This window comes from Capricornis sumatraensis, chromosome 15 (assembly GCF_032405125.1).
Source record: "Capricornis sumatraensis isolate serow.1 chromosome 15, serow.2, whole genome shotgun sequence".
Classification (NCBI taxonomy): domain Eukaryota; kingdom Metazoa; phylum Chordata; class Mammalia; order Artiodactyla; family Bovidae; genus Capricornis; species Capricornis sumatraensis.
In genome coordinates, this window is record NC_091083.1 from 46,352,877 (window position 1) to 46,366,515 (window position 13,639).

The following is a 13,639-nucleotide window of genomic DNA, read 5'->3' on the forward strand; positions in this document are numbered from 1 at the left end:
ATCCCTTATAAGTGTGCACTGCCCCATCCAGATGTGTGTGTGTATGTTCCAGTGTGTGTTGCTGTGTGTGTGTGTGTATTCCTGTGTGTGTTCCTGCGTGTGTTTGTGTTCATCATTGGGTACTTGAAACAGCAGGCAAAAGTTTGCTCTTGGTAGATTTGTTTCTTGTCATGACTTCTTCATTAGTTTGCTCATCATGCTCCTAGTCCTGGGATCAGCCCAGCAAGAAAGCTAAGGGGGTCTCAGTCATTTCTGAGTCATCATCGTGCCTGGCCTGAGAATTGCTTTCTGATTTTGGTAAATTTATGACTGTTTTTTGAATGCCCTATGTTCCCCAAAGCCACACCCCAGTCCTATTCAGGATTCTATTAATACATGGTCTAATCTATGTCTCCACCTTTATTCCTTTGTCCTTGAGTCCCTGTATGTATGTATGTATATATATATATATATGTATATATTCCTCCTGTAGCTGTAATAGCCTCTCCAGCTGCTCTTCAGTTTAAATTTAGAGTTAAGTGGAACAGACACCAGTCTCCAGGAAGTCCCCAGGTAGGTTGGAACATTGCACATATGGTTTTTTCTGATCATTCTGGTTTGAGGGAGGCAACTGGAACTGATCAAGACTGCACTGCCCCAGGCAGGAGGAGGGTACAGGTGAGTAATATATGATGAAATTTTCTGTAGTTCTGTTCTGGATTTTTCCTAGTTGTCTGTTCACTTTTTTTTTGGCTATAGATCTTTCTGTGACTGTTTTCCAGAGCTCCTATGAGGTTTTTCAGCTGCCTTCTCTTTCTTGTCTTTCCATTGGAGATTTCCATCCTCCCATCTCACCATTTTGCTGACATCACAGCACGTTAAATTTTATTTGTCTTCACAATATCCCTGTCTATAAGTGCATCACAATTTCCATTACTCTTTCCAAATTTGTTGTATTTCAATTTGTTTATAGGTTTTTCTTTATGAATAATGTGGGACAGTTAATAAATTATGTAAAATATGTGTCAGTTACATATGAGAGTACTATTAGAGTTATATAACTAAGTACAAGGTATGAACACTCAGAGTTTGCACACTGCATATGATATCTTAAAACTATTAATAATTAACCTTCAATAAGTGCTTTGGCCAAAGTCTGGTTTCCATATCATGTTCAGGATTTCACCAGTCAGGTCTGTAAAAGCATAATAATTTTGCTGGTGGAAAATGTAAAAAGGCAAATTTATTTTCATTTGAAGTTTTGATTCTTCATTAAAGGTTAACATTTTAAAAAATGCTTATTAAACACTTTTGGATTGTGTGATTTGTGTATTTGTGTATGTTTGTACTGTAAGACTGTTGTTTCAACTGATGTTTGATCGAGAGTGGTTTTGTAACAGAAAAATAAAAACTATTGCTCTTGTGGAATTGTCTAGTCTAAAATATAGTCAATAATTATTCAGCATGTCATCATTATATAATAGTGTTTTACGGCTGAAAAAAGAGCAAACAAGCTAACTGATTTTAATCCTGTTCTTACTCAATGGAAACTGGTTTAATCATGCTCTTCTTACAATATTTCTGCTAACATTGGATGGTGCAGCTGGGGTGTTACCTTCCTGTTATTCCTAACCTGTGAAGAAAGAAGAAAATCCACAGTTTGTTTACTCCAAGGAGAAATAGGCAATGGATCCCAAAAGCCAGAGAATGAAACTTAATGACGGCCACTTCATTCCTGTCCTGGGATTTGGAACCTATGCACCTCCGGAGGTAACAGTAGCAGTTGCAGGTCAAGATATAAATAGTAGTGGATGTAACATGAGTGAAAGGGTCTTGGGTTGTCAAGCACTGAGCTCCTGTGTGACTCTGGGAGGATCACATCGTTCCACTAACCTGGCCAGAACCATGCCCTATGAAAGAGGAGAGAGCATTCAGTCTTCACTCAGCCTCAGGGTGTGAAACTGTGCTCACCTGTAGATTACACTGGGTCTGGGCTCCCCTCCAGTTTCTGTCTCTTTCCCAGCTTGGCAGAAGAGGTGAGACTTGGCTGTCAAGATCACTGTCAGCTGCTTTCCTTTGTGGGTGACTGCAGTTGCAAGCTTTCTCTGTACATTTTATTAGTTTAAGAGCTCTTTCCTGCTTCCAATAATACATGACCCAGAGAAGTATTTGAGGTGGAAGGTCCTGAAGATGAGGTGACTGAAAACTAATGGGAGAGAATTGCTTTTCTACTGTGGGATACCTGCTTGGTGCCAGGCAAGGAACACTCCAGCTGCTTTTTGCCTTGTGCTTCTGTTTCTGCTTGGGCTTCCCTGGTGGCACAGAGGTTAAAGCATCTGCCTGCAATGCAGGAGACCTGGGTTTGATCCCTGGGTCAGGAAAATCCCCTGGAGAAGGAAATGGCAACCCACTCCAGTATTCTTGCCTGGAGAATCCCATGGACAGAGGAACTTGGTGGGCTACAGTCCATGGGTCGCAAAGAGTCAGACACGACTAGCGACTTTACTTCTGTTTCTGCTTGGAAACTTCTTCTGATGGGAACCTTAGTATCACTTGAGGGGATAAGACACAATCTTACAGGCCAGGTTTGTAATGTACCCTGGGGTTTTGTAATGTGTTTTTATTAAAGTGTGGTCTGCAGTGCTTGGTCATAAGAGGGGTTAGTGGACAAGTCTCTAGACTGCAGGCCAGAAAGTTTGCTGTCTATCTTGTCTTTAGAGTAGATGTGACAGGGACTGGACTTATACTTTGAGGTTCACTATTCTAATTTATAAAGTGGAAAAATTATTAAGAGACACTTTGCAGATAGAAGACAGAACTTGTTTACTTCATAGAGCACATTGGGTTGAGGAGAGGAAAGGGACAGGGCTGTTACTGAAGCTCATAGGCTCATTCCCAGGTACATCCTTGAAAGTGAACATCACTCAGTCGTGTCTGACTCTTTGCGATCCCATGGACTGTACAGTCTATGGCATTCTCCAGGCGAGAGTACTGGAGTGGGTAGCCTTTCCCTTCTCCAGGGGATCTTCCTATCCTGGGGATCGCCTGCATTGCAGGCAGATTCTATACTGTCTGAGCCACCAGGGAAGCCCATCCCCACACGTCCGGGCATTTAAGAAAAACCAGAACTAGACCCAGCAGAAGTCTGTTACCCCAATTATCTACCTCCTTGAAATGGGAAAGATTCTGAATCACATAAAAAGAAATGGAATAGTATTGAGCATTGAAGACAAAGTTAATCCATTTGCAATCATACAGAAGAACTGGGAGAACATTAAGCAAAGTGAAGTAAGCCAGAAATAGACAAATACTGCATGATCTCTTTGTAGGTGGAATCTAAAATAGTGATACTCATAGAAGAGAGAGTAGAGGTATGGTGACCAGAAGCTGGTGACAAGCCTGGGAAAAATGGAAAGATGTTGGTCAAAGGTATAACCTTCTGTTATAAGATGCATTATTCTGGAGACCTGATGTACAGCATGTTGACTATAGTTAAAAATAATGGGCTATATCTTGAGATTTTGTAGAGACTAGATCTGTATCTTCTTACAAGCACTTCTAAAAGGTAGCTATGTGAGGTGATGGTGTTAACTAGCTTGCTTGTGGTAATTATTAACAATGGATACTTATATGAGTAAGTATAATCCTGAGAAATGCTAAGCTGGATGAAGCTCAAGCTGGCATCAAGATCGCCGTGAGAAATATCAGTAACCACAGATATGCAAACGACACCACCATAATGGCAGAAAGTGAAGAGGAATTAAATAGCCTCTTGAAGAAGGTGAAAGTGGAGAGTGAAAAACCTGGCTTACAACTCCACGTTTGAAAAACTATGATCATGGCATCCTGTCCCATAACTTTATGGCAAATAGATGGGGAAACAATGGAAACAGTAACAGACTATTTTTTTTTTTTGGTCTTCAAAATTACTGTGAATGGTGTGTAGCCAGAAAATTAAAAGACATTGTTCCTTGGAAGAAAAGCTATAACAAACTTGGACAGTGTGTTAAAAAGCAGAGACATTACTTTGCCCACAGAGGTACATATTGTCAAAGCTATGGTTTTTCCAGTAGTCATGTTCATATATGGATGTAAGTGCTGGACCATAAAGAAGGCTGTGCACCAAAGAATTGATGCATTTGATCAGTGATGTTGGAGAAGACTCTTGAGAGTCTTTTGGACAGCCAGCAGATCAAACTAGTCAATCCTAAAGGAAATCAACCCTGAGTATTCCTTGGAATGACTGATGCTAAAGCTGAAGCTCCAACACTTTGGCTACTTAATGCTACTGACAACTCATGGGAAAACACCCTGAATCTGGGAAAGATTTAGAGCAAGAGGAGAAGGAGGGGACAGAGGATGAGATGGTTTGATGGCATCATTGGCTCAAAGGACACGAGTCTGGGCAAACTCTGGGAGATGGTGAAGAACAGTGAAACCTGGAGTGCTGCAGTCCACGGGGTTGCAAAGAGTCAGACACGACTGAGCAAGTGAATAACAACAATAACTTATATGAGAATATCACAATGTACACCTTGAAAAGATACAGCTTTTTTTTTTTTTTGGTATGTTTTTGGGTGTATTCTGTGTGGCTTCACTGGTAGGTAGAAGTCTCAGAAGCTGTCACCTTGGTTCTTGGTACTTTTACCAGGCACCTTGTAACTTTGCTCCTTTTGCTTCAAACACCTCCCATTATAAATCATATTCATGACTAGAACGTTTTGTTGAGTCCTTTGGGTTCTTTTATCAAATCACTAAACCTAAAGGTGGTTTTGCCATCCTCTGATACCAGCAGTCAGCCACTGATCACCTGAAGTTGAAGGGTTCCTGGCTAGTGTTCATTTAATTACTTATTAGGAATGTTAAGGGAAACTGTTATGGGTTCATCACTATACATACAGAACTAACCAAAGACATAGAAAAAAGTTGACTCTTAGGAAGATCAAAGCTTGTGCCTAGCAATATCTTATGTGGGTATTCAACTTCTACCTTTGTTGCTTATGTAGGTTGCTAAGAGGGATGCTCTGGAATTCACCCCATTTGCTATAGAGATTGGGTTCCGACATATTGACTGTGCTCATGCCTACCAAAACGAAGAGGAGGTTGGCCAGGCCATTCAAAGCAAGATTGCAGATGGCACTGTGAAGAGAGAAGACATATTCTGCACTTCAAAGGTACTGTGTGTGTTGTGTGTGTGCACGTGTGCAAGTGATTTTTCCCAGATGACAATTACATAATAGGATCCTTTGGTGGGGTTGTTTGGGGAAATATGCTTATTGGTATATTCCTAAAGTATTAGAGTTCCCTGGTGGTTCAGCGTTTAAGGCTTGGTGCTTTATTGCCAGGAGCCGGGATTCCATCCTTGGTGAAGTAATATCCCACAAGCCTCAAAAAAAATTACCTTGTATATTATTAATGCAACTTTGATTCTTTAACTTCTGCAGCTTTGGTTAACTTCCCTTCGACCAGAGTTGGTCCGACCAGCCTTGGAAAAGTCACTGAAAAATCTTCAACTGGACTATGTCGATCTCTATATTATGCATTATCCGCTGGCTCTGAAGGTTATAAATTTGTGTGATCACGTCAATGTTATATCTTCTGTTAGAATGCGTATCAACTTGCATGGATGGTTGAAGAAAGATTTTTCTTAGTAGGTTGAAAGGATGATTACACTAGAGTAGAATCCCCCAAATAATCCTTTGTGATTTTTTTTACTGAGTTTTTTGAAAGGATTTAATAATCTGAGGATCTGCTTGAAAAACTAAAGGAAAGAGAAATCAGCCATTTCTGCACACAGTCCTTGTTATGACTCCTGAGTGTCTGGGGATTTCATGAACCAAGAGTTTGGTGCAGCTGTGGTGAGCATGACACTGCCTTACATTGAACATGATGAGTTAATCTTGTCTTTTACTCTTTCAAGTTGACCAGATTTGGTGGTGCTTCCTCTGGGTGAGGTAAATCTCTTAATTGTATAGGAAGTTGGGAGACATGGCCTACACTCTTGCCTGTCTTCATGATGAGGTTTGTAGACTGCACTTAGCCATTAAGAATGACAGTTTACTTAGAACTCTTGGTTTCAAGTTACAGAAATAAACTCAAGCTATGTAATGCAAAATCGCTTAGTGGACTATGTAGATGGCAAGTCCCAGACACAGAGAGTTTTGAGGATTTGCAGCAGTGTTCAGAAATGTCTCCTTTCTTCTATCCCTTATCAGACACTACTCATGATTTACTTTATTTTTTACTGAACATCTTCCACTGGAGGCAAATATGACCTTGGGGGCAGTTCAAGGCTCATGGTCATGAATATTTGAGAAAATGTGTGGATCATCCACACTCCATATCCACCTAAATGTAGCCTTGCTGGTTCACATGCCTGCCCTAGGGCACCTGATGCTCAGATGAAAAAGGAAGTCTGATATCTAGCCATATGAAGACTGCAAAGTTTATTCTGGAAATTATGCCATGTAACTTACTGCCATTCCCAGCCCAAAAGGGCATTTCAAAATTGGCAAGTACAAGGAGCAGACAAAATTCAGAGAAGTCACTGTGAGTCCCTTTTAGGACCTAGAAAAATTGTATTTATTACAACATATGTTGAGTGTAAGAGATTGGAATAGTCCTCCTTACTAAAGGTATTGCTGACAGCTCCATATGTGCAAATCACTTTGCAAATATTAATATTTAGAAATTTGTGAAGCTACCTGATGGAGGTTTACTCCCTGGTGCCTAGCAGCCTGTAAATGCAGAGAAATTATTTTGTGACATGTCTAAAATGAGTGCTTCTATCCAGCCAGGGGAGGAATTATACCCCAAAGATGAAAATGGAAAACTGATATTTGACTCAGTGGATTTCTGTCGCACATGGGAGGTGAGTCCATGGAGGAGAGAACCAGCCAGAAGAGGGGGAACCTCCTTCATTTCTTCCACCTGTGAGAATGGGCTGTGGACCATCAGACTCAGCAGTTCATGAATCTAAGGGCATGAATGCTGGGGTTGTGGTGAGGAAACCATTGGTGAAATGTTCACAGAGAGGAATGGAGGAGGAGAATTTGGGACAGTGTAGACAGGTATCTTTTTCCTTCCATGTGATATATCTTCTCAGGAGATTTTCCTAAGGTGGGGAAATCATGACCTTCTTCCTGAGTTTTCTTCTTGATAGTCAAGGGTAATTCTTGATGGATGAGTGTGATTACTGATGTTTTTCAGCATTTATTCTTATTCTATTGCCCATTCCAAATGACTGTTCATGAGTATTCACCACTCCTCCCTCCCAGGCCCTGGAGAAGTGTAAGGATGCAGGGCTGACCAAGTCCATCGGGGTGTCCAACTTCAACCACAAGCAGCTGGAGAAGATCCTGAACAAGCCAGGGCTCAAGTACAAGCCCGTCTGCAACCAGGTGAGCAGCTTGGCTCCTCTCCCTCCTGCTCTTCACAACCTCCTTCTTGCCCTGGAGCCTGATGTCTGTCTGTTCTCCCCTGCTGTTCATCTGACCTTTGTGGGTCAGAGGATTCTAGAGAGCAGAGCCTCTCTGGATGGTGTGAATAGAATCCATAACAGTATCTCTATTTACAAACATCTGGCTGGAAAAGGTGAGTTGCCTTTCTTCTAAACTGTGGGTAGAACTCAGAACTAGAGGAAGGAGGCATTTCCCTGAGATGGAAGGATGAACAGATGGAGGGAAGTGTGCCCTGAAGAGAACTGCATACAGGAAGGAAGATGATAAAAACATGGAACCAGAAGTAAATTAATGAAGAGTCACAACAGCTGAGATGGATTTTAAGGGTTTGTGTGGGGTTCTGATGTCTGAATTCTTGGTCTAGTTGTCTCAGCATTTATGAGTCTTAAACAGGGAGCATAGTTCAGAAAAATGTGTTAGAGGTGATGAAAATCATCCAGGTTAGAGGGTGAAGTTAAAGGCTCAAGGTGATACTAGTAATTTATGAAATAGTTACTCAAGAACATCTACTCAAATGTAGAGCACAGCTTTTGATTACTCAGTATTGGACTGGTTCTCCCATCCATGTCTATCATAAAATTAACTGTATAAATACACTTTTCTTTGTTTCTTGTAAATGTTGACATTTCCAGTTTTCATTTAATGTTCTAGTCTTTCCTTTAGCCTTTGAAAACTTTTAGTCTTTCTCTGTCATATTAATATTGCCTTTGCATATAATCTGACACTCTTCTCTTTGGGCATTCTACAGGTGGAATGTCACCCTTATCTCAACCAGAGCAAACTGTTGTATTTCTGCAAGTCACATGAAATCGTTCTTGTTGCCTATGCTGCTCTGGGATCCCAACGAGTAAAAGAATGGTATTGAATCCTAATGAAGACATCTGGAGTTTCCCTGAAATTCAATATTTGATGAAACAATTTAAATAGCACAGTACTTGGAAATCTCTCATAGGCAGAAGGGAGAGAGGGGTGGGATGAAATTAATCCTTTTATCTTCCCATCACCCAGACAAGTTTTCTACATTGTATTAGCTTGTAGATTCATCAATAACAAATGTCTGCACTGAAATCTATATAGAATCCCCCAGTTGAGACCAGAGACACAAGGTGATGTCATGATTTACTTATTAACTAATGAACACATTTGTAAAAACAGATGTTGCAAGCCTCAGTTAGCCCATATCTAAAATTTGGATAATATGTAACTACTCGGTATATCACGATAGAAAACATTTCAATTTGAAGCATTTCTGTGAACATCCTAGAAAAATAATGATGAAATAAACGTGTCTTATTTTTGAGACTACTCAATTTTTATCAATACCTTAAAAAGTGAAATTTAAAAACAATTCCTGGGCTCCTCCTACTGTCTCTCTATTCATGCCCTTGATTGCAGAAGAAAAACAACCCCTGAGAATTAAAGAAAATAATCCACAATTTGGCATTCTGGTCTCAACTCAATAATGCATCTGAATCACCTGCAGAGCTCTGTAAACAAAAAATGGGCAGTGTCTCAGTTGAGGTTCTGATTCAGTTTGTCTTCAGCTTAGCCATGGAATTTGTATTTCTAATAAGATCCCAAGTAATACTGATGCTGCTGGTCCCTGGACCAGACTTTGGGAAGCATTGGTCTGGAGTGGACCTACTTGGTCTGTTTGAGAAGCCTCCTTAGAAACTGCGTAGTCTCAGCTCCTCAACATTTCTGAAATTCCTTCCAGGGTGAACCCAAACCACCCCGTTCTCCTGGAGGACCCGGTTCTCTCTGCCATTGCTCAAAAGCACAAGAAAACGGCAGCTCTGGTTGCCCTTCGCTACCAGATACAACGCGGGGTTGTGGTTCTGGCCAAGGGTAACAACAAGAAGTGGATCAAAGAGAACATACAGGTGACGAGCAGGGCTGTGGGCAGAGGGCTCCGAAGGAAAATATCTTAGTTTCTCTGTTCTCAATTGATAAAATTGCATCATGTGATTTTTCTTAGACTGTTTGAATTGCTCTAACAAAACACTACAGGCTGAGTGGCTGTGAAAAAATTTAAATTTGTTTCTCACAGTTGTGAACCTGTAGATCTGAGATCAGGATCCGGGTGGTTGGGTGAGGGCTCTCCTCCAGGTCACAGGCTTCTCCTTGTATTTTACATGTTGGAAGGGAAACAGAGCTCTCTCAAGTCTCTTATATGAATATGATATTCTTGAAATCTCATTTGTGAGGGCTCTGCCATCATGACCTACTCCTCCCTCAAAGGCTCCATTTTTAACACCATAACATGTGAATTTGGGGGCACAAAAATTTTCTTTAACTTCCAAAGCCTTGTGGTTTTATTACTATTTCCCTGAATACTAATAGGCTTTCATCTTCATACATTTAATCTTTTTGAGTTTCTGTCTTTGTGAAGTTCCTCTTAATGACTTTGTCTGTCCACTTTAGCTAGGTTGTTTCTCTTTTTATGTATTTGTAGGAGACCATTATTCTGCCCTTAGCTGTATAGGAAACTCTCCTCAGTTTCAGGATTTAATGCGGAGTTCATTTATGTATCTGAATCTGTGGTTTGAAAATGAGCCTGCACTCAGCTCAGCTGTTGTCCTCTAGGCTGGGCTCTTTTGTGCGTTTGCAGTTCAGTGCTGAGCAGCTCGGGAGTTCTGCTTTAGCAGGTGGATGTGGCTCTTGTTAGAGGAGCCTGAAGACTTTTCTTTATAGTTTTTATTGGCTAGAATAAGGCAACTAACCTAGTCTTCTTTTCAGCACAGTGATATGATTCTCAGTGAGTGAGTGGGGAGAAAAACCTCTTCCTTTTGGGTCACAAAGAGTTGGACATACTAAGTGACTGAATAACTAAAACAATTGTCCATTTCCACGTTTTCCTTGTCAACTCTGCCACATATCAAGTGTCCATAAGTACATTTCTGCCCACTCTTGTTTATTTAACTATTTCTGTACTGTGTTACTGAAGTAAAAAATAAGTTTTGCTTTTTAGTATGGTACGTTCTTCTATTTTAAGGATGTCTTGACTGCTTTTGACTAGTTCTTCTCTTATTTAAAATTCAGTATCATTATACCAACTTCCACAACAGAATATGTGCTTGTCTTTGGTTCATGTTGCACTGAAACAAGAGATCACTTCGGAGAAAATGAATTTCTTTACAAAATTGAGCCTCCATTTCCATTTGTTATGATGTGAATTTTTAATAATTTGTTGTTCCTTAATGTTTAAACACCTCTCATAACTTTCTCCAGGAATGTATGTACATAAAGGTGTTTTTTTAGATTCAGTCATAGATAATGAGTAGTTTGATATCAGATTGCTGAACAGGCTTTCTCAGGGGAGCCTCCTTCCCACATTGCTTCAGCCAAATGCTGTTGCCCTTAGGGTATGTTGGGGAGAGGCAATCAGTCTAATGTCAACTCAGGTTCAAGTATCAAGTCGGGAGTGTCTAAAAGCAGTGTGTTTGGAAAAAAATGATTTTAGATTCCTTTTTTTTTGTCTCAAGTAATTCACTTGGAAAGATAAGCGACTGATGTGATGTAATGTTTGTGAGGTGGACAGAGAAGGAGAAGGTGTGGGAAGGGAGAGGTGAGAACTCAGCAGAGGGTCCTAAGCTTATTCATCTGGAAACTGAGGACAGACATGCTTCCCTATCCCCTCTTCTTGTCTCCATCCAGCTGGAAAGTCCTCCAGCCCCCAGGGGGAGGCTGGCTCCTTCGGGGAGAGGTCAGTGTGATTCTTCTTTCCTTCCAGGTGTTTGACTTTGAACTGACTCCAGAAGACATGAAAGCAATCGATGGCCTCAATCATAATATAAGATACTATGATCTTCACCTGTAAGTGACTTGCCTATGTTTCCCACAGATACTGTTTTCTTTAGCAGGCAGGTCAGCAGGAGAGCTTAGCTTTTTAAAAGCTTAAATCTAGGAAAACAGTGCTGATTTCTAGAGTAGGAGTAAACCAGGGGCTTCCTGCAGACCTCAGGCCAGAGGTTTCCTCCAGGGCTCTGTCTCTGACCAAGAGGAATGTGATGGGGCCCAGGCCAGCCCATCAATAAAATCATCTGAGTTGACATCCTGGTGAATTCACTACTTTGTGCCCCTAATCCCTGTGCCTGGTGTACCTCCTCTCAAGGCTGAGGGACTCAGGAAACACAGAGGGCACAGTGCTTGCAGCCCTGTATTCTTTCAGGGTCCCGTGAATATGTTTAATCTCTATTTCTTTCTACATCAGTGGAAAATTATTATATTAATAATATTTTGTATAATAATGAATCCATCATGAATTGCATTCAAGTTTTGTTGTTGTTATTTAGTCACTCAGTCATTTCCAACTCTTGGTCTTCCATGGATGTAGCCCGCCAGGCTCCTCTGTCCCTGGGATTTCACAGGCAAGAATACTGAAGTGAGTTGCCATTTCCTTCTCCAGGGGATCTTGCTGACTCAGGGATCAAACCCATGTCTCCTGCTTTGCAGGTGGATCCTTTACCACTGAGCCACCTAGGAAGCCTGAAATCATGTTAACCCCAACACAACTATAAAATGTATTGTAGATGTTTTTTAATGGAGGAAGGTCCTAGAAAGGCCAACATCCATCAGTGCTGTGATGTCACATGGGCCTGTCCCACCCTTTCCCCTAAGGGTCTGGTGGACATTCTCCCTTATGGACATTTCTTCACCAAGACACCATCTGTTTCCTACAAATCAATCGCTTCACTGCCCTTTCTTCCCTGTTACAACTCCCATATCTTCATCCTTGTTATCTCACAAAACTGAATTACAAGTAGATCTTGAGCTTAACTGACCCTCCAGTGAGTGACTGCTTAGCAGGACATACTCAGGTAAGATTATCTGGGTCTCTGTGGTTTCTTGAGTCAAGACTCACACCAGTGTTGCATTTGTCCATCAGAGGTCCCTGGGGAGCCCATACCCTCTTGACTTTGAATTAGTCACTAACATTGAATTCCAGCTGCCCAATTACTGCAGGAAGATGTCAGGATTGAAGGGACAGAGGGCTAATCAAACACGAGATGTTGGAAGGGAGTTTAGAGAGAAGGGAATACCAATTATTGGTGAAATGAAGATTTTGTTTCCAGTGAAAGATTTCAAAACTCTCCCTATTGTTTTTATAGCAGCTATCATGCTTCTGATAAAAGATATGATAATTGAAAAAAAGGTGGATACTTACTTTTCTGTACTCTGTTGTGGGCTCAGGTAATGACCTGAGCCAGGATCCTGGTACTTGGAATTGCTCCGAATGCACTCTTTAATCAATCAAATTGAAAAAGACAAATTCTGAAAGAAAAGTAGAAACAAAGGAAAAATGAAAAAAGCAGTAATAGTAATTACTGCATAACCAATGTTTGACTAAATTAAAGAGGTAATAATCCCGCTTTGAACTGTGTGATTATTCAGGTGCACATGCTAGCTCTCCTATAGATGACAAGTTCCTTAATGGAGGTGCTCTGTATTTTTGGAGTGCTCAGTATTTGCTTATCCATGGATGTGTGGAAAAGTGCAGCTAATTTGTGCACCTTTTCATCAACTAGGGACCGAAGAAGTTCTCCCTGTGTGTGAAATGGCCTCCACAGTGAGCCCTAGGTCTTGTGCTCTCATATAAATTGTAACCTGAGTCCAGCTACCTGTCACTGTGGAGTGGAGATCACACATGAATGTTGGGACTGGACGTGCAGGTGCCCTCTGCACATGGAGCAGGCACCTGCAGGTGTGCTTGTCGGGGGAGAACGAGGGACGTGTTTGTAGATTTAGAGTTTTAGCCCATCCTGACCACATTCACAGAATAATGTTCTCTATGACAACATGGCTGATTTAATAAATGAATCATTCTTCTCTTTCAGTTGTGTCGATCATCCTGAGTTTCCATTCTCTGAAGAATATTGACTCTCAGCTCTCACTGTGGTTCTTTGAGAATTACTTGCTTCTAGGACTATGAAGAAGATTTTTGTACTTGGTGGAGGTGCTTAAATGTCTGAATGTTTGAAAGTTTGCCTTTCCTTTAAAAAAAGAAACAGTTCATGAAACAATAAAGGCTTCAAAGTTAGAATACTTTTTTTTGTGATAGTTAAAAAATGCAAATTACAGAAAGTTTGGAAAGTTGAAAGGAAATGATAGAGAATAAAGATAAGCTATGATTAACCCATTTAATAATATTTAAATTTGGTGCCTCTTCCTTATGATTTTACTGTAGAAATGTGTGTGTT

General features: G+C 40.8%; 1 protein-coding gene across 1 annotated transcript; it reads left to right on the forward strand.

Annotated features, from left to right (window-relative positions):
* Nucleotides 1-1,665: 1,665 nt before the first annotated feature.
* On the forward strand, nt 1,666-13,319 carry LOC138091803 (dihydrodiol dehydrogenase 3-like). Its single transcript, XM_068987777.1, has 9 exons — nt 1,666-1,749; nt 4,986-5,153; nt 5,424-5,540; nt 6,773-6,850; nt 7,257-7,379; nt 8,188-8,297; nt 9,157-9,322; nt 11,173-11,255; nt 13,277-13,319. The coding sequence occupies exons 1-9, from the start codon at nt 1,666-1,668 to the stop codon at nt 13,317-13,319; spliced, it is 972 nt and encodes a 323-aa protein (XP_068843878.1).
* The last annotated feature ends 320 nt before the right edge of the window (nt 13,320-13,639 follow it).